The sequence below is a fragment of the Pezoporus occidentalis genome, unplaced genomic scaffold (genome assembly GCF_034315485.1).
Source record: "Pezoporus occidentalis ecotype Australia unplaced genomic scaffold, CSIRO_AGI_Poc_V1 ctg35, whole genome shotgun sequence".
Classification (NCBI taxonomy): Eukaryota; Metazoa; Chordata; class Aves; order Psittaciformes; family Psittacidae; genus Pezoporus; species Pezoporus occidentalis.
Genome location: NW_026915483.1, coordinates 1 through 24213, shown reverse-complemented (window position 1 = coordinate 24213; position 24213 = coordinate 1). Strand labels below are relative to the sequence as shown.

The following is a 24213-nucleotide window of genomic DNA, read 5'->3' as shown; positions in this document are numbered from 1 at the left end:
CCAAGCACTTCATGGGAGAACAGGATCCATCTGTCCAAATGGATAACAACTGTCTTGCTCCCAACAGCATTCAAGTTAAAGCATAACCAGAAGTTCTATTAATAACTAAGACAAATTGCCCAAGAAAAGAAATGGCTACACAAATTTGAGTAAAAAACACAGAACCTGAGTGCCTTCACTTGAACATCATCAGCAGCACTCCACAGTTAAAATTCTATCTATAAAATCGTTAGATAAATCACTGACAAACCAGGTAACAATCCTTAGCAGCTACTCAGGCTCTTTGTTGCCTCTATCCCTACCCCTTTAGGCAGGACAAATACTTGGCATCTTTCTGTTAGTCATAATGCAATTCTCAAAACACAGTTTATTCTATAATGAGGGCAGCTGAATCAATATAAAAAGGCACAAAGTGCATCAGTAATGGAGGAGAATGGAACCCTACCCGAGCATCTGAACTACTCTGCAGCACAGAAAAACAGGGTTTGGATGGGTTTTTTGAGATGGTTGGTTTTAGTTTTTGAAGTATTAAGAGTTCTAGAAGACAAAAAGAAAATACAAAATAGTATTCTGTATTTCACATTTTTATTAGCTTCTTGCTGGCAGGCATTACACTTGGGAATAATATTGCACCAGGCATTAAAAATATTAATTCTACCACAGGGACATTTTGCATTTAGAATCCAATATAAATATTTCTAATCATATTTCCATGGCTACAGATAATATTTGGTTGCTTGATTTATATGCATAGAAAGAAACAGTTGTCATAACTGTAAGAAACTGTACTTATCAAGTACTTTTAAAAGGGAGGAATTTGTTTTCCTAAAATATTACAATACTGTTTATTTATTTAGAAACTAAATTAGACTACATGATAGCAGCTTTTCCCCAACTGCATTTTAAATTCTTTTTTGTTTCTTGCTCCCAGTGTCATCATGTTAGATGGATTAGAAACCATTTAAACAGAGGTAATTTTAGCACTTTTGACTCAGAGAATTGTGTTAATGACATAAAATACCCTATTGGACTAATTCTTTGGACTCCCTCTTTCAAACAAAAAGGTGTCTTGACTGAACAGGCACATGCACGGTTTTCTTTTCAGAACAGGACAAAAGGACAGAGCTGCTGGAGAAGGGAACTCCTCCAGTCCTTACTGAGAAACAATAAATAGTCGTATAAAAAAAAGCCCACATTGTTGCTTTAGTCAAAACCCAGATTCTCTTGGGATTACTGTCCAGTGAGGTTGATAATCACTGAAGCGGCTCCTGGAGAGCCAGAATCAGTCATCTGTTTTCCTTGCCAGTCTACAGAAAGTCCAGTTATGCTCCACTGTGTTCTCATTGGCCCGTTCACTCATATGATGAACTCTGGTATTCCTGATTGTGAAGCCTTGCTTTGTGATGTACTCCATGAGGTGGACTCTGAGTGACACTTCTTGGTGGTAATCGCACGGCCCAAAAGTGAAGGAAACCTGGCAGTCCCTGGTGTCCATCATATGCTTATTCCACTTTGTGAAGTGGTTTGAAATGCCTTCCAGTAATGAATGGACTTTTGTGGTGATAGTGAGCTGTGTGATGATTACAGCCACTGGGTTGGAGTACTTGGAAAGCTTCCGGGTGCTGGACAGCTCCACCACCTCCTCAAAGGTATCCACGGGATACAGTGGTTTGGGGTCATTAAGACACTGAATGAGTGGTTCAATCTGATAGAAGTCTGCTTCCTTCCGCAGCAGGTCAAACTCCTTGAAGTCCAGGGGCAAAGTGAGCTCTGAGGTCCTTAAAAAGTTAAGAACATAACGGAAAAGTGGTCCATCTCTGTCAATAAAGTAATTGCCCTGAGAGTCCCTGGCAGTGGGGAAGTCTCCCCTGAACATGGCCCCAAGCATTGAGTCAGGATATCTCGTTAGAGTTGTGAGGGATGTCGTATACATGTGTCCACCCACATTTAGCGTGACTGGATCAGTCATCTAGAAAGAGAGAAATTGCAGAGTTTATCAAGCCACCACAAGAAGATTCAGTCACCTCACTGACACACATGGCAAAAACTGCAGGCTCTGCAGAGAATCGCACTTCTATCTGAAGCCTTTAAGCGGTGTTGAAACCCAAACAAATCCAAGCCACCTAGCAACAAGGCACAACTGGCAACTAGACAGGGTGATAGTTAACATTCAGAATGCACATTTCCAGAATGCTTTAGAAATCTTAACAACTGAGCTGCTGCCACAGAAGCAAGTTTTGCATTTGGGCAACAAAGTTTTTTCCTATTCTAAAGATGGGGAAATGAGAAGAGAGATATTTCCTGAATAACAAGTTAGTCTGAATGCGGCCCAGCAGTGTTTCTTACTTTTACAATGTCCCATTCTAGACCAAACAAAAAGGGGGAAAAAAAAATAAAAGGAAAAAAAAAAAAGAAAGAAAAAAAAAAATCAGCTGAACAAGTCCTAAGCTTCTTTCTCTCCTTCAAAACAGGATGACAGTGCAAGTTTAGATACAAGACCAAGAGCTCACAAACAACATAATCCATGCTCTGGTTCAGAGGCATCATTAAAACAAGCAAAAAAAAAAAAAAAAAAAAAAAAAAAACTTTCAGCTTTTAAGTCTAAAAAGACATTTATTAGTAAATGTAGAAGAGGGAGGCAGAGCACAACCTCTCTGCATCAGCTTCCAAATAGCACATGAGGAAGCAAGAGAGAAAGGAACATAAATCCCATCTGGCCACCAACCCTAACAACTAGGACTGAGGCCAGCCAGAGAAAAGAGACATATGCATGGCAGCAGAATGTTTAGAAAAGGAGAAAAGGAGAAAAATGAGATGCACTTGTCTAGTTTGAGGCAGGGTTTGCAAAGAAAAATATTTTTCCTTCATAAATAAAATTACAAAGTCCTTAAAATCACAGGCAGGAAGCACTATTTTCTGCCTTTGTGCGTTAGGAAAACAGTAACAGTGAGCTTAAGGCAACACTTAGGTACTCACTGATTGCACCTAGGAAACATGAACCTGAGCTATCTCACAACCAGCACATGAGGTAAAGCACTCCAGAGAATGTAAGTAAGCTATTGTAACATACACAGCTTTTTTTCCTCATGACTGAAGCTCTGGATCTATACCCAAGACAGATCTGGAAGAACTCTCACTGTAAGGTCTCAAAAGCCTAGCTGCCCCATACAGGGCACACTTCCACAGGCTCCATACACACTTACCATATATCCCCAGTCTCCATTATCCATCTGTTCAATTGCTTGAACTATGGTATTCCAAGTTTAACAGAAGGCTGCTGAAAGCATACACGATTTACCTCCTCTTATCTCCCTGCAGGAAAAAGCACACACAAAAACACAAAACAAAGAACAAAACATGGCAGACCATCAGTACCTAGAACAACCACCAAGGGGAATGCTTCCTAATCAAAGGTAGGCTTTCTGCCAGCAGAGCATTCAGCTACAAAACCACATTAGCAAGGGAATCTACAAACATGCTTTTCCCACCTTCTCCCTTCATGCTACCTACAGGACTGCCTCCAGAGCACATAGGTAACCACTCCACTGGCTGTCTGACCATCCCAGTTTTGTTAAATGACAAGCAATCTGCTTCCGAGGATAACATACATTTCCAGACTGCCTTTCACCTGGGAAACTGTGAGTACTTCGAAAGACAGATGTTCTTTTCCCAATTAAAAAAGTTGATTTAGCCACCACTGATCATACATGTGATTTGTTAATATTGTCAGAACTTCCATGCTCCAGTTTTAAACTGCACAGAAGAATAAATCAAGCATGAAAGTCAATGAACAACAAGCAGAAAAAAAATATCTCTGTAAAATAAATAATTCAGCAGTGGAGAACTGCAATTGATAGCAAGAACATTAAACTACAATGTGAATGGACTTCACAGACACATGCACCCTCAAAAGAAATCTCTTCAGGGACAAGCCAGAGGACATCAAACATGTTTTCAACAACGCCCCAACAAAAGCAATTTGAGAAGTGGTTCTTGGTTTGACTTCCCTGTCCCTGAACTGCTGACTTGCATAAGAAGGGGACCCTCTCAACACAAGCACACCAAGAGAAATACACAGCCCAGGTTGTGCAACTTGAGGTGGAGGGTGGGAGTGAATGACTCCAGACACCAGTGGAGGTTTTCCAAAAGTGGCCTGCCAACCATGTCAAGTGATGAACGGACCAGAAGCCAGTCACCAATAAGCCTTTATCCCTACCCAGAGCCTGCCTCACTGCTAGAATTGCTGGAAATTTAGGTCAGTCTGTTTTAAGTAGGGTACAGCTTCGCAGCTTTGTTTATTTTTACATCTTACAGACCACACAGTTACCAAGACTTCTGCTTCCATCCTCTTTACTAGCAAACTTCAACACGCAGGCACCCAGCTAAAAGCAGCACAAAGATCAAGCCCAGCCAGAGCCCTACATTCCAAACCAACTGAAGGGTCACAGTTAGTTCCCAACCAAAAAGTTTCTTGCCCTTCTCACTGCAGCAAACCAAGTCGGCCTCATTCACCACAGAACAAGGCCGCACATCCCACCTCTCTGGGCTGTGTTATCCCATCCAATCCTATAGCCTGGACACAACAGGGTCCAGGAGATCAGGCATTCAGGGGCGGCAGCACAAGCATAGCCTCAGCTATGCCTCAGATGTATGAAAGAGTAGAAAAACCCAAATCACTATATGAAAATCATGAGGTGAGACAACAGAAGACAAAGGAATACTCAGATACAGAACTAGTCATACCAGGATCCTATTTTTACAAATTAGAGACAGAGCATGCCTCAAGAAAGTACATTAAAGCACAGTCCGACAGCAGATAAACCTGGAAGGCCAGCTCTTTTGCCAGCCTCTGTAATTATGTTATTTAAACTGCTCACAAATCAAGAAGTGCATTCATTCAGGTTTTCTTTATTTGGGATTGTCATTCAAGTACAGCCCATTAACTTTATCAGCAGCTCAGGCCTTTTCGATTCCAGCACTTACAGGTGTTATTCTGGTCAAGTATAACACAGAGATGCATTAAAATGATAGGAGAGACTGGTCCAAGCTTCTGATAGTCAAAGCAACATTCACTTGAAAGTGAACTGATGCAGCCAGCCCAGAAACTTCCCTAGTAATCATGACAGAGGAGATCTGCAGTGTTAATAAAATTAACTTCAATTATATAGTCAGAATATTCCAAAAACAATGTCCATCAGTTACATTATTTTGGTCAGCATCTAAAACCACACTACAGATGAATCAAGACTATCAGGGCAAGAAACAGATAATGCTGTCTATATGAAGGCATGAACCAATCTTTGATCACAGCACTGCTACATAACACTGGAGTCAATAACTTACAAGCAGTCTGCTGAAGCAAACCCACCCTTGACACAGAAGTGGCGCGGAGAAACCTCACTGACATTTGCATAAGAACTTAGAATCATTTGGTACACGCAGACCAGTGCTGGAGCAGGGCGCACAATGCAAACAGATGATACCAGGAGGCCACCTGAAAATGCTTGTGTGATCACAACTTCTCTCATCAGCCTGGGAGCTCTGAATTTCTAGACTTCACAGGCAAAAATAACTCTGTTCAGGTGCAACCTGAGGTTAAGTAGTAGCAAAGCATGTCACCAGAAGGATAAGGACATACACCCTTCATGATGTACACCCTTCCAATGATGCTTGATATTATTCCTGAATGAAGTATGATGGTGCATCCATGGGGGTGGGCAGACACTCACTCCATCTGTACCCTGGGATGCACTGCCTCAGGCCAGCTCTTGTCCTTGTGTCAGACAACACCACATTGCACCCAGGGGCAGCCTCGCTAACGTGGCTACTCATGTCCAGACAGCGGATAAGAGATGACATGCAGCCATATCCCAAACACAGCCTGCCTTTAATAACCATAAGAAAAAGTCATGCAAGACGAAATTCAGACAAATTGCTGATACCATTTAAGCCAAATGGGATGTCACTCTTTGGTGAGAGCAGAAGCGTACTGATTGCGTGAAACCACAGTCCTGCTTTCATTGAACTGCTTCTGTAAGCAGCGAGAAGATACACAGCATTAACATGGTCATTACAGCTGCTTGCAGCAGCCAAGCACATCACAAACTAGTAATACAAAATGAGAAGCAAGTACCTTTCAAGAAAAATACTCAAGTCATCATTTTATACTTAGTATACCAAATTGGATACCTGCATTTATAAAATGCTCACTCTTACTTCATATGTTATGACTCAGAGGATCACAAAGCTCTTCACAAGCAACACTACTACAACAGGTATTCCTGTTAACTTCAGCAGGGCTTCTCCCAGGACAGAGCTGCTAACGTGAAACCATTCTGCAAGCTGGAATTCAGAGAATGCAAGTAAGAGTCAGCTGAACTTCTGCTTCTGTGAACACACACACGGGCTTAGGCAGGACAGGGGATGGTGGCAGCATTCCCGAGGCCATGTGCATTGCAGTTGGTCAAGGCCACAGGCTACACACTGCACCTGGAGAAACCCATTGCACTGGCACTACATGCAGTTACTTGAAGGAGGAGCAGAAATAGACCAACAGTTAAAAGTCAAGTCATGCACCACCTGGTTTGATCTAAATGGTTTTCATCTAGTCTTTCCAACAAAAGAATTAAAGGATTTACTTGTGGCACCATCTTTAATAGACACTTTGGTATCAGTATAACAACACAAGCTGTTTAACATCCACACAAACTGTTTAACTGCTTATACAGATAAATACACCTGGTATTTCAAGCTACTCACCCACTTGGTGAGCTCCCTGCCTCTCACATTTAGATCTCCAAAGATGAAAAGAAACTCCTGCCCTCAGCACAGCTACACTGTACATAGACAACCTTTTTATTCCCCAGGCAGCCATAACATTTGAAAGGCAAGTTTTTATTATAAATCATTATCAGTTACTCACCTGAACTGACAAAAACTAACTAGCACCAGAGATGACTGCACTCCATCACACTGTACAGCAAGACAAGTCTGCAGAGTGAACCCATGAGGCTTCAACACTCTGCCACCCTAAGGGAGTGAGGAGGAGGCAAGCTCTTAAAACAACCAGTTATCAAACCTTCTGGCAAATCAGATCAGCTTCACTACAGAAAGCACCCATCACCACGTCAAGTTTATAACAACTAACAGATAATTAAAAATTAACTTACTTCTTGCTTTTTATTTAGTTTTTTTGTTGTTTTTAATTTTCTTTACTAATACTTAGTCTTCACCCCAGACAAGAGGGAAAAACGCTCACACCAGCCACTCAGCATTCTCACTCATTCATGTCTAATTGCCTCACTATAAATTCCAAGATCCCAAAGTTTCCTTCCCACCCCTGAAGAGCTCTGTTACATCCTGGTTTAAGTCCAGGTTCCAAACTTTCATTTTAATTGCTAGTCTGAAGAGCCCACTGTATCACTTGGGTTCTCCTCTCACGAGAGCCAAAAGAAGACACTTGTATCTAACCTGGTCCTGCTGACCCTATGCTGCTGAAGTAACCCCAGGCACCCAGGCTTAAAGCATCCCTCACAGCAGTTGGGTTTTACCCATGTATCTTGCTTCTTAGGAACTAACCACTAGTTGGTTCTGTGTGCAAATATGTCTCCAAACAGTTCTAGCGGAAGGCAAGTGTCAGAAACACCAAGCCTCCCTGCCCACACCAGTGGGGCTCAGCATGAGCATGGATCGAAGAGCAATGCAGCAAGATAGGGGCAGAAGTCCCTCCTGTGAGCCCAGGCCAAAGAGGGGTCCAGGTCTTCAACAGGAGATGGGAAGCACTAATTTCCATCACAGAGGAACCAGCGAGCTCATGGTGGAGGAACTCTCCCCAAAATCACAATGATTCAGCAAAGATGCTGGAAATGAACCCAGACATTTTACCTCCCCCCTGCAAGTGACCCATAAGCCCACAGCCTTCTCCCCACCCCGCAACAGTGTCCCAGCTCTGCCTCCTCTCCCCGGTACAGCAAAAGAACCCATTCCCCTCTTTGCGTGGGACAAGACCCACATACCTGCACCCTCCCTGACAAGAGATCGCCGCGTACGCTGTCTCGCACCCCAGCTCCTTCCCCCACCCCAACTAGATGCAGGACCCACGCACCAGCTGTCCCACCCCTACCCTAACATCGGGTCCCCGGTATCCCACCCCGTAGCCCTTCCCCGGCACCGAAAAGACCCCGGGAGCCCAAACCCATGCCCTGCACCTCACACCCTCCCGGGATGGGGCCGTCCCGCCCTAAAGCGTTGCCCGCCTCCCGGGGCGCCCGGCCCCGCGCCCCCCAGTCCTGCGGCGGCCCTGCCCGGCACTCACGGGAGCAGCTCCCGTCGCTGAGGCAGAGGCCGGCTACGGCGGGGACAGCGGAAAACGAGAGCAAAGCGGAGCCGCCAACGCCGGCAGGCAGGGGCGAGGGCGTGTCCTGACCAAGCCACGCCCCACAAAGGCCGCACCACCTCACGTTTGTGGGGCGAGGGGCGGGCGCCGCCGGGCCGCGGAGCACCGAAGCACCGCTCCCGTAAGGCCGCCGGACCGGCTCCCCAAGCGGGGTGGGAGCCGCCTGGCCCGAGCAGCCGTGTCGCTAAAAGGCGAAGCGGTGGCCGAGGGCGGGGAGCTCAACCCCGGGCCATGCAGCTCCCTCCTCAGCGCAGGTGGGGCGCACGGCGGTCCCAGCCGAGCGCAGCTACCACTACTACCACTGCCGAAGGGACCCGGAAGTGGCGTTTAAACACCGCGCCGGGTGTTCTCGCGAGAGCTCTGGGTGGGCGGGGCGAGACGGCTCGCCAGGCCGCGCGGGGCGGGGCCTCGGCGTCACCGGCGGCGCCGACGGTCCGGTGGCGCTAGAGGACACGGGCAAGATGGCGGCGGCTGTGGCGGTATTGCGGCACCTGGCCCCGCTGGGACCCCGCCTCACCCGCATCCCGCCGCACGGCTGCACCGGCGGGCGCTTGCTCCAGCATCGCAGGGGGCTGCGTCTCTCCGCGCCAGCCGCCATACAGGTAACAGCGAGCTCGAAAGAGGGAGCTGGGGGAAACGGGCTCGTGTCCCCCTCAGGGGAGGCGAGGCCTTGCCCCACCGGCTCCACTGTCTCACAGGTGACTGTGCGGGATGCACTGAACCAGGCGCTGGATGAGGAGCTGGAGAGGGACGAGCGCGTCTTCCTGCTCGGCGAGGAGGTGGCCCAGTACGATGGCGCCTACAAGGTACGTTGATACCGTTACCAAGCCGTGAAAGGGCCTCGGGCGGGCGCTGACTGCTCTCTCCTTCCAGATCTCGAGGGGCCTCTGGAAGAAGTACGGGGACAAGAGGGTGATCGACACTCCGATCTCGGAGGTGAGACTCTCCTGTCTCCTACCCTGGCGCTGCCTTCAGTTGTTCCCCCAGCACTTACCCCTTTGGTTTCCTTCTCTTTCAGATGGGCTTCGCAGGAATTGCTGTTGGTGCTGCTATGGTTTGTAAACGTGCATTTCTCTACTTGCAATTTAAAAAAGTAAACCTATTTCTATGTTAAAGCATACTAATACACATAAATATATTTAACAGGCGGGATTGAGACCGGTGTGTGAATTCATGACATTCAACTTCTCCATGCAAGCGATTGATCAGGTCATAAACTCAGCTGCCAAGACCTGTTACATGTCTGCAGGATTAATCGGTGTTCCCATTGTCTTCCGGGGCCCCAACGGGGCATCAGCTGGAGTGGCTGCCCAGCACTCCCAGTGCTTTGCTGCTTGGTACGGGCACTGCCCGGGACTGAAAGTTGTTAGTCCTTGGAGCGCAGAAGATGCCAAAGGTCTGCTGAAAGCAGCCATCCGGGACGATAATCCAGGTGAATACAGGCAGATCGTGGTAATACCTCGCACCTGATCCTGAAAGAAAATGTCAGGTTTCCCCTCCTGCCCTATTTAAAACAAAACAAGATTATTAAACCCTAAACCACTCAGGTTCAGGGTACTTAGGCACAGAAGTATTTATGATTTTCCTAACAGTCACTTCCTTTATTAGCAGTAGATTAACTTTGTGCTGTTGCCACAGCTCTGTATCTTTAGTGCTGGTTTGGTACCAGTCAGGAAGGTTAGAAACACTTATGAACCTATTGTAAAGGGGTTAAAAAGGATAAATCAGGAGGAATTTCTGCTTACACAGTGTTCAGATGATAAATTCAGAATGTCGTTAAAAGCAGGGCAACCTCCATCTTTATTTTTCACAAACATACATGCAAAATGTAAGACCTTTCTAAAATGGGTGATTCTGCCATCATGTACCAGAGTTAAACACCTGATCTCATTGTAGACAATTTTTTAAAATCAGCCTACTACAAGAAACCTGGAGAGGGACTTTGGACAAGGGGAATGGCTTTAACCGGGCTGAGATGAGCTCTTAGGCAGATGTGCTTCCCTGTGAGGGTGCTGAGGTGCTGGCACAGGGTGCCCAGAGAGGTTGCGGCTGGTCCGTCCCTGGCAGTGTTCAAGGCCAGGTTGAATGGGGCTTGGAGCAACCTGCCTATGGTGGGGGGGTGGAACTGGATGTGCTTTAAGGTCCTTACAGCCCAAACCAGTCTGTGATTGTATGAAGTAAAGACTGTAATTTATTTTAATTGCTTCTGCAAACATGCTCAAGTCCTTCTTGCCCAATGGGTTTAGCACAGTGAGTAAGTCTGCTGCAGTACTGTTAGTGTCAGGACAGTCCCGTGCCTGCAGACATATACATTAATCCAAATATGTTTTCTTCTAGTTGTGATGCTGGAAAATGAGTTGCTGTATGGTGTTCCTTTTGAACTGTCTGAGCAGGCACAGTCAAAGGACTTCGTTATTCCAATTGGAAAAGCTAAAATAGAAAGGCAAGGTAAGCTGAGAATAGTTTATTTCCTTGTTAACTGAACTGCCTGGGGACCTTTTTTAACCTCATAGCTATTCAGAATACAGTTTTTATGAGAGAGAAGTATTTCAAATGTTGTGTTGAAATATTACTTTATCCAGTAGAGTGCTTTATTGTATGTTGCCCATATAAAGAAAGATCACCTTATTCTCTGTATTTTACCTAAAACTGTAACCTTCCAAAGGATTTGTTCCATGATGGCTGAAAGGCCTCTTGTCCTCACCTTAGTATGTAATTTTTGTCAAGAATGCAAAGAGATCATTGTAGCGTTTCTGTCCCTTTGTTCATCGTTTACCACTGAATTATATGAATGTTTGAAAAGGAGAATCTGAAAACTATTAAGTAGTCTCTCCAGTTCCCTGAATTAAAGGATAAAATACGTGTGTTAGTAGAGTCCTGCTGTTGCCATTCTTTATGCTGTGTATGGGCACAGAATAGTGAGGATTTTAAATAAATCTAAGGAACTTAAATTTCCAAGGAACGCCTAACTTTACCTTGAAAGGAGCTTGAGGTCTAGAAAAACAGCTTCTTAAGGGGTTATTTTTTAACCCTTGTTTCTGTTTTAGGAACTCATATTACATTAGTGTCACACTCAAGACTTGTTGGACACTGTATGGAAGCAGCTTCTGTACTTGCCAAAGAAGGTGTAGAGTGTGAGGTGGGTGAGGTTTCTGTTGCTTTTCTCTCTTCCTGAAGTGCGGAAAAAAGTCTTTTAAGTGCCTTAACACCATGGGCATTTCATGGTTCTGCATCTGACCTTTTCATCACACAATTAAGGCAGAACTACTGATGATTTTGGGAGTGACCCAGCTGTATGGGAACCAGAACAATGACAGTGTGTGTTAGTATGGCTGGATCTTGATATAGCAAGACTCACCTATCAAGGATTTTCCAGGAGTCATCAGAAACTGTTCCTCACAGTCTCTGCCAGAATAAAAAGTTAGAAATGTTATTAATGTTAGGTCTTGTCTTCAGTGAGAATAGATGAAAGTGCTAAAGGACACTGTAATCCTTTTATTAAGTAGTAACTGACAGGCTTAGATCGTAGCAAAACTCAGAGTCTTTCTCCCCAGGTTATAAACATGCGTACCATCCGACCAATGGATATTGAAGCAGTGGAAGCCAGCATTGTGAAGACAAACCATCTAATAACTGTAGAAGGAGGTTGGCCACAATTTGGAGTAGGAGCTGAAATCTGTGCCAGGATCATGGAGGGTATGAGTTTTGCTGTTACATGTGTGGGTCACAGTCTCTAGTCTAAATCCTGATGACTTCTTGATAAAGCCAGATGAATACAAAGTTAGGATTCTAGATCTGAGGAGCTTGAGCCTAGATGTCTTGCTCCAGAGATTTTCACAGGGTGGATCCAGCTCATCTTCATTGGAAGTAGTCCTTATCCCAGGAACTTGACTGTGAGAGAAGCAGGATAGAATTGTTTTGTCTGAACCATAGTGCATGAAGATAAGCAAGAACAGCTTTCTCTGGAATATCAGAGCTACAGGAACAGGATTGTTTCATCAGATTAAGGTTTAGAAATTGAATTGAGAGAAAAGCATCGTGTATAGCAACCTGACATCTCTCTTGTTTCAGGACCTGCCTTTAACTACCTGGATGCTCCAGCTGTGCGTGTTACCAGTACAGATGTTCCTATGCCCTATGCAAAAAACTTAGAAGATAACAGCATGCCTCAAGTGAAGGACATAATATTTGCAGTGAAGAAAGTACTGAACATCTAATTTGTAAATACATGCTTTAAAGTTCTGCTTTATGAAGTGTTTATGTTGTTGGGCAAGTTGTATGCATAACTTCTGTTGTATAGTTATATGAACTTTTGTATAGTGGGGAAAGTACTGGGGACCTCCCAGGATGTTTATACCGGGTCACCCTCTAAGCCACATGTCATGTAAGTAACAGTGTGGTCATGCGTGTTTGTTCAACAGTATGGGTGGGTTAGTGCTACTGTATGTGGAGAAATCCTGTTGTAAACTTGGAGTGAGGAAAAAATCCTCCATTTCTGCTTATCTTGTAATTAATTACCAGACCAGCCGCATTAACTGGCTTTAGTGGTGGTTCAAGGAAGAACTGTAGTGAGCAATGGGAGGCCCCAGTGCGAGCCCTGGAATGCTGTGGCTCCCTAGGAGCCCAGGTCACAAGGCTTATTAAAGGTGAAGGATCAAACAGGCCTGAGTGAAAACTCACTTGGCAGTTCAGCAGTTAAGTGCTGCTGTTTGTACAGAGGGGCTTTGGCCCTGCACTCTGAGCACTCTGCTTATGCAGGAAAGCTTCTGCACAAGAGCTTTATTTAATAAAAATTCTCTTCAGTATGTGATGGGAAACGCTACACAATTTTTCTTTACTAACAGCCACATTAAGTGATAAAAATGCTTTGTGTCACATGGGCTAACAACAGCATGCTCAAACTGTAGTTCTTACAGTGCAAAATAAGCTATTTTACTCAGACTCACTGAGCTCTGAAGCAGCAGTTGTGTAGATGATGTCTGGAGAGCTGGGGAAGTGGCAGCAGCCTTTCAGTAGATGGCTGCACACCGGGGTTCAGTCCAGGGAGGGCTCTGCTGGGCTTTGTTCAGTAGCTTCTGGTACAGAGTGAGAGCTGCCTGTATCAGCCTGGCTTGCCCCAAACACTGGTGGCTTTCCAGTGAACTGCTGAAGAGGAGACCTACTTACCTCTGTAAGGAGCAGAACAACTTGGATCCTGTTTCCATGAAGGGCCAGGAATACCTTTCAGGGTATTCCCTTTTGCAGAACTGCTGTTAGGTTCTTAGGAAGTCTGGCTTCAGGTGCAATCCTGGGTGAACATACCCACCACTACACTGCTGGAGGAATTCCATTAATATTTTAATAAAAATTACTGGATATCACAGGTTGCATGAAACTTTGTACAGACATTCTCTGCATAGTAACAAACACGGATGTACTTGAATTTAAAAAAATGGATTATCTTTAATCCTTTAAAGTGCAATTTGTTTAAGGTTTTAAATCAAAAAAAAAAAGGTTCTTTCAATAAAGTTTAAGCTCTAGAATTAACTTGGAAGTAACTTTGCATTTAACTAACTAAATCAAGAATAATATCCCAGTGCCCTGTTAACTCCCCTTTCAACTCATTTCCTCATTTAAAAACACTTCCCCTTAGAGTTACAGGTAGGATGGCCATTTAAACAAGTTTAATGAGACAGCATTTTTACTCCACCAGCAACGAGGGTGGGAATAGGATGTAATTCTCCAGTTCCCTCACCTGTGCAGTATGATTCAAGGATTGGGGGGGTGGATTATCTAAAACAAAACTTGCTGATTCAATGCAGCAAGAATTAAGATGAGTTAAAAGTGCATGAAAGGAGCTGATAATCTGAGCAGGCTAAAACTACAGACCTGTAGTATGGAAAAAGGGGTGGAAAAGAGCTTGGGAAAAATGCATTAATTTACCATGATCATGGCAAGTGTCAATTTTTTATTCAGCTGTATAGAAGTTACTGTGCTCCTGAACCTGTAGCTAGAGAGTAATGTTCTTGAAACCAAGTGAAGAATGGAGAGTGCTTATTGCAACGTGGCAACGCGATTCAGCCAGGGCAGTGCTGCTACTCAAGGAAAGCTGAAACAGGGTAAACGGAGCTACAGTGACAATGCACTGGTGGATCAGTGACTGGTCAGGAGGGTCTTGTTCCAAGACAGCACAGGAGAGGGAGAGGGAATTCAATCCTGATTTGTCCAGCAGCCTCAGCTGATCCTGGGAGCGCTGTAGTCGCAGGTCTGTGTTTTCTTCAGAGTTCCTTTCTGAAAGTTCTGAATGGAGCTGAGTAAGGCTCCTCGGCTTGTGCTGACATCAGGCCTTGGGCTTGGCTGCATTGGTACCTCTGTACTCGGAGGAGGAGGAGCTGCTGGTGACAGTGGCGGTGGTGGCGGCGCTGGGGGTATCGATGATGCTCCTGTTGAGGAGAGAAGATGTAGTTTGAGTATGCCAAGGAGGTCCTGCCACAGAGCACTGCAGCTGCTGAGCTGCACTTGGTCAGTCCTGCTCTAGTCACGTCATCCTTTAAATACCAATGGAGTGTGAAGAACAGAACAGATGAAAAATGCCAAAGTGATCAAATCCCTCTATCTGCAGGTGGGTTATGTAATCTGCGACGCCTCTAAAAGGAAGCCTGAAGAACCTCAGAACTTGGGGATGCAAAACATGACTCAAACATGAGATCACTTAACAGGACTTCTCAGCTTCAGCTTGTCTTGCTTGTCCCCAGTGAAGCAGTTTGATCTTTGGGTCATGAATAGTAACAAAGACTGGAAGTAAATCTCACTCTGTTCTTACTTACATGACTGCTTGGTTGGATTGTACTCCAATTTTACAATACTAACTGCAGATAGAGTTTTCTGGAAGTGATTTACACTTCCACAGTACTGACTCTCAAAACATGTTGTAACAAATGCTTGTTTCACAGGCTGAATGAATCACAACAATCTGCCACTCACACCCCTTGCCTGCCTCTGTGTTCCCACAAGTCACCCTTGCTTTCTGACTCACATCCATCTCATGCTGCTCATCTTGCCCCAGCCTCATATCCCAGCTCCCTAGTGCACACAGGTAGCAAGCCCAGCAGTGAGGGCCTGCATGGAGGTGCTTCTGGCAGGTCAGATCCAGGCAGGTGACCTTATTTGTCCCTGCTCTTGTGCAACTCTGCTGCTACCTGTTGCACCATTATTTGTACACATGTATAATCAAAGATCTGGGTAGGACCAAGAACAAAGGGCTTTTGAGGTGACCATGCGCCATTCCACAAGACATCCATGTGAACGTAGCATTTGCAGCCCATCACCCACTCTATGGGGAATGATGGACCTTTCTTGTAATATTCTGGAATGAGTGGGGGCATATGATTAACACCTTAAAATCCACTGTTGAACTAACTGCATCATCTAAATCATGAGTTATTCCATAGTAAGAGACACAAATGTCACCTATAGTCTAACACTCGCTTCTGGTAACTAACCTACAAACAGGAATACACAGCTAAGTGACAACAGCTGTGATACTGAAGGACAACAAACAAGAACAACATGAGGCCAACCAAGAGACCAAGAGAAAGGTTACTGAAGTACAACTGCTTGCTATGAAGTAAGGAAATAACAAGCAGCTAACATTATGGCACACGGACTTAAGAGGTATTTGATGAATGATAAAGCTCAGCTATAGAAAATAAAAACAGAGCAAAGTTCTCCGTGTTCTACTTCTCTCAATTCCTCACTAACACTTGGTCTCAGACCAACAAGTAACAGGAAAAAATGTAACTTCTGTAATTAAAAGAAAAAGCATTTATACTAGATGAAAGTCATAACTCAAAGCTCCCTCAATTTCTGTTTGCACCAGTCTTTGATGAAAGACTTTTCCCAGATGGGAGCAAGCTCAAAATGCAGAGTATTAACACAAAGCATCCCATTTTGCCAGTGTACACTGATATATGCTGTGACTGTAGCACTTTCCACTCTTCAGGAGAAATTCTCATTGTCATGAAAACCTCCTGTGACAACACAACATGGAAGTACGTATTGGGTTTGTCTTCACTGTCCTCCTTTCCAGAGGAAATTCTCAAGTCCTAGTAGAGATACCAGAGATCAACTGACACAATTTAACATGCCTGTTGCATGTGGATCAATTGCTTTCTTCAGTAATCAAAACATTACACAATGTTATCATAGACTGAAATAAATCGTACATTGATGCTCTGGGGCCATCAAACTTACCTAACTCCACTTTTTACACCAGCCAAATACATAGGTCAGTTTATTATTAGAAACACTGGAAAACCATCCTGTAGGTCAGAGTTCTCCTGTTTCTCATGTGTGTAGAGTGTGTCAGCAAAGCACAGCAAAGCAAAATGTGACACTTTGCCAAAGGAAGAACAAGAACAGTTCAACTTAAAGTAGTTAAAGTAGTCAAAACAGAACGCTGTAGGACTGGCGTTGCAATGCTAGCACCAAACTGATCAGATGAACTGCTGTAAAACAGCCAAGACCAGCTCATCATAGATGAAGCAGCTCCAAATGATGCAAGAACTGCAGAGAACAAAGACAAGATTTCTGGCTGGGATTGCAGGGTGAGGTTGAAGGGGCTATGCAAGTAGCTGGACAAGATACAATAGGGAATGACCCTGAAAAGTGGCTAGGGGTCTGTATGGAACACATTGGTAACAGATGCAGTAAAATACTGTGACAGAGAGGGGGACAAAAAAGCCACAAAGTGCTTGGATCACTAAGTATTATTAGGCCAACATTCCATGTGTTACATTCAAATTTTGGTCTGGTTATTTTACAATGAGGATAGAAAAAACAGAAGTAGGGGGAGAGGCCACCTTGCCTGCTGGAAAATGGTTAAATTCCTCATCACACAGTTAAGCTCTTGGGAGACTAATTACAGACAATGATACTCTTACACCTGAGCTACACCTGAGATCTGCCTTAAAACATAAATACACACAGGTTTTAGAATGGTGTCTGACTAGCTATGAGCATTACTTATGAGCATTACATATTGAACCTATTAAGAGCATGATTCTGGAAATCTTAAATCCATTCATTTCAGTTAGTCCATCAAAACCAATCTGTCCTTTCCTTCTAGACATGAATGTGGCAAAGGAAATCTTAGTTCTCAGATGAAATTACATTTACAGGTTAAACTGTTCTGCCCAGCAGTGAATATTTTTCTATATACTAGGAAAAAAAAACCTCGTATTTGAGACAAGTGCTCAGTTATCACTACACCTTTCTGATACACGTTGAAAGAAGTTGTCTGCAAACACACGTTTTACTCATTCATGCAGTTGTAAGAATAAAACACTCAAACAAGAACTTACCAAAGGTTTTTTACAGGGACATTTTTGTTAAAAGAGTGTGTTAAAAGGAATAGGAAGTAAATCAGATGCTGTAAACTTGATGCCTGAATTGAAAGAAAAACTTAATTATGAATTTAAAGTGACAGTAATTGTGCAAGCAGCATTAAACACTTGACTGAGAATGGGGTGCAAGAAAATCTTTTTAGCGAGAGAGTTTTTAAAGATGCTGTATTTCATTAAAGTAATCCATCAGAATATTTAGACCCTTTTCTTCTAATCCCTCCCAAGTTCAAGTTTTGCATTCAACTTTCCCATACAGAAACAGAGCATCTTTAAAGAGAGAAATCAGCATTAGCTTACTTTTCCGAAAATTCACGTTCAAAATGATGCATGCTCTATTGAAGACAGCAGAAAAAGAGAGAGGACACAAGTTAATCACCTGGTTCCCATGTCAAAGTGAGAAATACAGATATTGACAGCTGCAAAGTTAGTACAAAAAACAGTACGTTCTTATTCATTAACAACTATGAGGATTACAGATTGATTACTAAATGGTACATATGCAGTAATGATTCTGAATAACCAACCATAATTTTCCGTGCTGAAAGCTTTGTTATACTTGATGAACAAACACAACACACATGCTTTCAGTTGTACGTGCGGTAATTCGAGCTTTACAGGATTAAAGTGCATTTAAGAGAGATTTAGCAAGAAATCTGCTGGCAGATAAGCCACAGAAGACAAAACCCATTCAGTTCAAGGAACTTCCTGTTGTATTAACACCTGTATTTACACTTATGCTGCATGGGTTACAGACACTCAGGAAGAGCATGTACTAAAGAACTCAAATCGTCTTACGTTAATGTGAAGGGCAGCAAAAGATGCACCCTATGGGTGTACATGAATATACGTCAGACTGAAGGACTCAGAACAAGTGGCACAGGAAAAAATACCTAAAGTACAAGTCTTTCACTTTACTCCCAAAGGGAAGCCCAGGGAAGCAAAAATGGCACCCTCCAAACTTTTCTCTGTTGTAAGAGAGCTCACTGGTCTCTTATGGGCTCATTGGATTTAGAGGAGATGCACTGAAGTTTTAAATAACCCACACCACAGTGCTTTGCATCCCTTCTGATCCCAGCCACAGCTCACAGCCACAAAGGAAAATAACCAATTTTCAAGGAAGCAAAGAATTCTGCAAGTGGAGAAAAAAACAATCAACATTCAAGGGAGAATGTCAGAAACATGGGATGTTTCATGTACCCAACAGTACATGGCATTTTATCTGCAAGATGCTTTGAGATGCCATGATTCTAACACAACCACAAAGCCAGACTGAAAGCCTTATTCCCCTTTTGAGAGTCATCACACCACAAGCAAGTTTAGAGGTAAATATCCTTAGTAAGAACAAGGAAACTGGAAGAGATACAAGCAATAGACACATCACTTGCTACAAAGAAAGTCCTACCATCAGGCGAGTGTGCCTTTCAAGTCAGTAACAGCATACTTGCTTAGACTAGCTAAAACTACAACATTCCCAGTGACAAAAATCAGGCACACTAGCTTTTCTCTCAGAACTAGTATCTGAAGTTTCTTCTAAGAATTCTACTCACAAACCCGTTCCTGAAATTGTAACACTTGCCCTTACACCCAGTCAAAAAAATCAAAGCCATCAGCACATTAAAGCACCTTCAGATCTGAGCGAAGGCCACATGCACCATGTCAAACAGAGCTGGTCACCACAGATCACCATGACTTTGAACAGAGCTAAGTTTTGAGCACAAAGTTGAGCCATTTTTTAGTCATTTGAGCCATATCTCACATAAACCTGCATCACACGCTCACAACTTGAAAAAGCTTTTAACCAAATTCCAACAGGTTCAGGTTAGAACATAACTAAAAGGTTGGTTTATTGCAGGAAATTTTCTAAGCATCTGTCCATTTTGGAGGCAGGAGGTTTTCTTTTGCATTTTCAGCTACTTTCCTTATTAAAGCACACAGAACTTGAAATAAACCCTCCAGTCAAGAGGCAGGACATGCAGAGAATAGCACTGTTATTGTACAACACAATAACTGTAATTATCTTGTTTAGACTAACGAGAAGAAGTCAGTTCATAAAACCTACACTTCAGCATACCCTCAGCATGAAGGAGAAATGACTCATCTGCATTTCAGCATGACTGATTTGAATTACATCACACAGGCTGCAGTGTCCTTTGAAAGACCATCCACAGCAAACACAAATTTGATTGCAGCACTTTAGTTAAGGAGTTGTGCTGTTCTTGGAAGTAGAAATCCTATGGCGTGAGTTAGATGAGGGCAATGCTATGGACTGCTTCCCTTCTAGAAATGTATTCCATTCACACATTTTGCTGTTAATGTTTGCCAGTGCTCCTCTTCTAGCTTTTCAGACTGAAGCACATGCACTGTCACTCCATATTCAGATTTGTAATCAGTTTTTCATGAGCATTTATATTGCCCACTCAAGCAGATTCTTTGCCACTTCCCACCGCTTGTCCTAAACATGAGCAAAACTGTCTGCACAGCTACCCAGCAAACTGGAAAACAGAACTGGCCACAAATAATAAGGATATTATTTTTAACCCAAATCAGTCTTTAACTTCTTTCTACCAGTTGTACTGGTGTTATCAATGGGCTGCAGCAAAAATGTGAGATTTATGCAGCCTAAGCCACTGAATTTGTCACACCCAAAAATCCTAAAACTACATGACAGCAGTAGAGATGTAAAGAGACAATACACAGAAACAAGGGATTAACAAACAGTATTTCAGAGGCAACAGAGCATTAACATCAGAACAAATGCATACTGCAACAGGAGGCCCAGAAAGGACTGGAAAGTGGCAATGTCGGTAGGCCTTGTGTAATAGAGACTTACACTCTGTGGGTTAAATCGTACCATGTATATCTCAAGGAAAAGTAACAGAATTAAAAGGCTCTCTGTGGCCCTCAAAAGAGGAAACATGCCCACGCTCTAGCTGACACAAGATAAATGTCATCTCTGTATTCCATCTTTGAAAACCACCATCCCTCAATCAACCATCCTTGGAAGTAACACCCACAGATGAGGGGCAGGGGCAAATAGAAAACCAGAAAGAGAGACTGTAATGAGTCTTGAACTTACCTGCTGTGGAGGGTGGAGTGGGGGATGATGGAGATGTTAATGGGGAACTCGCCCCAGAGCCTGCTAAATAAAACAACAGTAACTAACACTGTGCCATTAAAATTCAACAGTCAGCAAGGCACATTGTTGGAAACAGGCCAGTTTTATTGAGGGAAGATCCAGTCCTGCTTCCAATGAAATCTTGGGAAGGATCCCCATTCAAAGGAACCGTATCACTCAGACCCAATCTGAACACAGAGGCTTTACAATACACACTATCAAAGGAGGCCCAAACACATAGAAGCATACTTAATAGTACTCCTCAATGGGAAATATCTCTTTTCTGTTGTTTAGGCTGTTGGATTTCAGTGTTCAAATTCTATTCTCCTTAAGAGCTGTGCCACTGCATGGATGGCAGCCCATTTCTCCTTCTAAGAGATGATTTTCAGTCAGTTGTTGCACTCCGCAAGTTACTCTGGTAACTGACTTTTGAACAGTAGGCTGCTTTGGACACTTTTTAGCCAAGTCAGTGTTCAGTAGTACTGACCATTCCTTTTAAATAAAGGAAGACCCGTCAAAGGCTCTGCTGTTTTAGAATGGGGCGCTGAAGCAGCAATTAAACAGATAATTTTCTTATTCATCTTAACACCTTATTACAGAATTATAGCATGGTTTGAGTTGGAAATACAGTTTATCCCCAAAGGCTGCATTATTAAATGGTCCAAATAATGGATATTATTATTATTACACTCAAATATCAAACAGAACATATAGACTGATCTTTTTTTTGAGGTACAAGGCACAGAACAGAAGATACATTGCTTTAAATTAGGCAGCTAAAAAGTCTAACACTGACAATATATTAATAATAGATAATAGTTTTATAATAGATAAATCATCAATTTATCTATTATTAAATACCCAAATGAGTGGTATCAGGCTTTGGTAGTCCAATATTAATGTGTGAACTGATGGTGACCCTGGATCTTTTAAGCCAGAAAAACGACAGCAACAGCAAACACATTGCCATAGCTGTGTAGAAGCAAGCTCTTCTCTCTGTAGTTACCTGAGTTATTTGAGTTGCTGTATTTTGCTGAGTGTTCTTCCCCACTTTCATAGGCAGAGCGTTTTGACTTCTTCAAAATGGAGCAGAAGAAACAGAAGATTGCAATGAATAAATTGCTTTCCATAAGATTGAGCAGACACACAGATTTGTAATAGGCATCCACTGTATCACACAAGGTTTACTAATGGCCAACACATCTCTACCCATCCCCAACACATGCTCCCATGCAACAATAAAGCTGTTCTGCACTTAAATATCTCCAGGCAAGCAACCAGGCAATCCAGTGCCCTCTGACCACAAAGGAGAAGCAGAAAACTGACCCACCAAAAAGGAAGGGAAACACAGGCAGCGTGCTGCAGGAGCAGACTGAAAAGGCTCCAATATCCTCACTGGCAGCAGGAAGCAGCACATGTTATTGTTCTTCACTAAACTGATTTCATACAGCCACTTCAAATAGATTAAATCAATACACAAGTCAGCTACTATTGTACCTTAGACTTCTTAAGTCCACTGCCTAGCTACAGAAGTGAAAAGAATCAGGAAGTAACACAGAAAAACACAGGACACAACAGAGCAGCATACCAGTGGTTATGCTTGCTAAACATTAAATGTATATATATTCACATCTTTTTCTGTGTGAGAAACCTAATTAAATATTGCTTACTTTCCGTGCTAAGATCTTCCTTTTCTTTTTTTCTTCTTCAGAGCCATGATGAGATTGAGCTCTCGTCAGCCTTCTGTGCTGGTGAAACTTCAAAATGAAGGGCAAACCAGGAAAACACTGTGTTAAGATCTTAAATGTTCTCAAACAAGGCACATGTTTGGAGCACAAAAAAACACCCTGCAGCCACTCTGCATATTTAGTTCTTTTTTCATTGTTAGTTTTTATCTTTACTGTTGCTGGTAGAGGATGAAGCCTCACACTTTAGTTAAAATGATCCCTTAACTTAGGAGGCACTGTCTGTAAAGCTGCATCGCTTAAAACAGTGAAATGCCACACAGTCAACAGCTGTTCTACACCTCCTGATACTGCATTTTTGGGAAAGCCAATCTGTCACTGAAAGCTTTTATTACTCAAAATCACTTCTGAGTAAAATCTCACTTTCCCTGTGTAAAAGCGGTAAGAGGAAATGGAATGTATGTAGGAAATAAAGAAATGCAGATGTTACCAATTTCTGCTCTTCTGTTAGTCGCTTTTCTATACATTCCTTGGAAGTTTTCAATGCTTCTTTCAGCTTAGTAGGGACCTAATGCAGAATGGGGAAAAAAAAGTCACAGCATAAAACATTATGCCCCAACTTCTGACACTATTCCCTTACTGAAGGGGAAAAGAAGTCTCTAGACACATGTTTTCCACTCCAAATCTAGCTATATATCTAACTGCAGGGACAAAGAAACAACAAATCATTGAAGGGATACTGTGATGGCAGGGACAGCTACCTATTTACAGACAGGACATCCCCAACCTGACAGAGGGGAGACTGAGACAAGCTCTTAGGCAAAAGTTCTTCCCTGTGAGGGTGCTGAGGTGCTGGCACAGGATGCCTAGAGAAGCTGTGGCTGCCTCATCCCTGGCAGTGTTCAAGGCCAGGGTGGACACAGGGCTTGGAGCAAGCTGCTCTAGTGGAAGGTGTCCCTGCCTGTGCCAGGGGGTTGGAACTGGATGAGCTTTAAAGTCTCTTCCAACCCAAACAAGTCTGGAATTCTATTATTCTTTTTTGATACTCCAGTCACATCTTCAAAATGCCATGAGGCTGCCAATACAAGACACACAGCACATGCCCTCCAGGACAAGTGCACTGGGAATGCTCCAGCACAGAAAATGCACTTGAACACTCTTGGGCCACACCATGCCCCTCTTCTAAGGGGTCAAATAATGTTCTTGGGCACAATTCAGCCAAGGAATCCAAATACTGATGGCATTCACCACAAAGCCAGCTCTCCTCTATCCTATTTGTCAATTAACGTGCAGCTACCCACAGCCTGGCAGTTCCACAAACATCAGTAAGTCAATGTTCATCTTTACCTTAAACTGCGGTTTCTCAGAGTTTGTTAGCAGGACATCACTGAATAATCTGTAAGGAGATGAAAAAGAAAAAAAAAATTAGAAAAAAGGAATATTATTCCTAAGAAAGAGGCAGAACCACAGCAAGAATACTACTGGTACTATTCGTTTAACTCCCTCTTTCTCCTTTTCCTTCTCTGTCCTCATCCCCAGGTCACTGCTGGGTTTGTTTTGTTTGGGGTTTTCTTTTTGTTTTCCCACAGGTTTTTATGTACTGCTTTTTATTTTCCAAGCACTGCTGTAAAATAA

General features: G+C 43.3%; 2 protein-coding genes across 6 annotated transcripts; one reads left to right on the top strand and one right to left on the bottom strand.

Annotated features, from left to right (window-relative positions):
* Positions 1 to 568: 568 nt before the first annotated feature.
* KCTD6 (potassium channel tetramerization domain containing 6) lies at positions 569 to 8485 on the bottom strand. 4 transcript variants are annotated; one of them, XM_062630201.1, is made up of 3 exons: positions 8455 to 8485; positions 3204 to 3312; positions 569 to 1969 (listed from the first exon to the last, which is right to left on the bottom strand). In XM_062630201.1, the coding sequence occupies exons 2-3, from the start codon at positions 3228 to 3230 to the stop codon at positions 1283 to 1285; spliced, it is 714 nt and encodes a 237-aa protein (XP_062486185.1). In that variant the 5' UTR covers positions 3231 to 3312; positions 8455 to 8485; the 3' UTR covers positions 569 to 1282. The 4 variants fall into 4 exon arrangements, with proteins under 4 accessions (XP_062486185.1, XP_062486183.1, XP_062486184.1 ...); XM_062630199.1 differs by lacking the exon at positions 8455 to 8485 and adding an exon at positions 8315 to 8406; XM_062630200.1 differs by lacking the exon at positions 8455 to 8485 and adding an exon at positions 6211 to 7164.
* Positions 8486 to 8795: 310 nt separating this feature from the next.
* Positions 8796 to 13921, top strand: PDHB (pyruvate dehydrogenase E1 subunit beta). 2 transcript variants are annotated; one of them, XM_062630195.1, is made up of 9 exons: positions 8798 to 8997; positions 9094 to 9201; positions 9269 to 9331; positions 9414 to 9449; positions 9542 to 9827; positions 10733 to 10843; positions 11443 to 11534; positions 11950 to 12091; positions 12467 to 13921. In XM_062630195.1, the coding sequence occupies exons 1-9, from the start codon at positions 8857 to 8859 to the stop codon at positions 12610 to 12612; spliced, it is 1125 nt and encodes a 374-aa protein (XP_062486179.1). In that variant the 5' UTR covers positions 8798 to 8856; the 3' UTR covers positions 12613 to 13921. The 2 variants fall into 2 exon arrangements, with proteins under 2 accessions (XP_062486180.1, XP_062486179.1); XM_062630196.1 differs by lacking the exon at positions 11950 to 12091 and having other exon boundaries at positions 8796 to 8997.
* The last annotated feature ends 10292 nt before the right edge of the window (positions 13922 to 24213 follow it).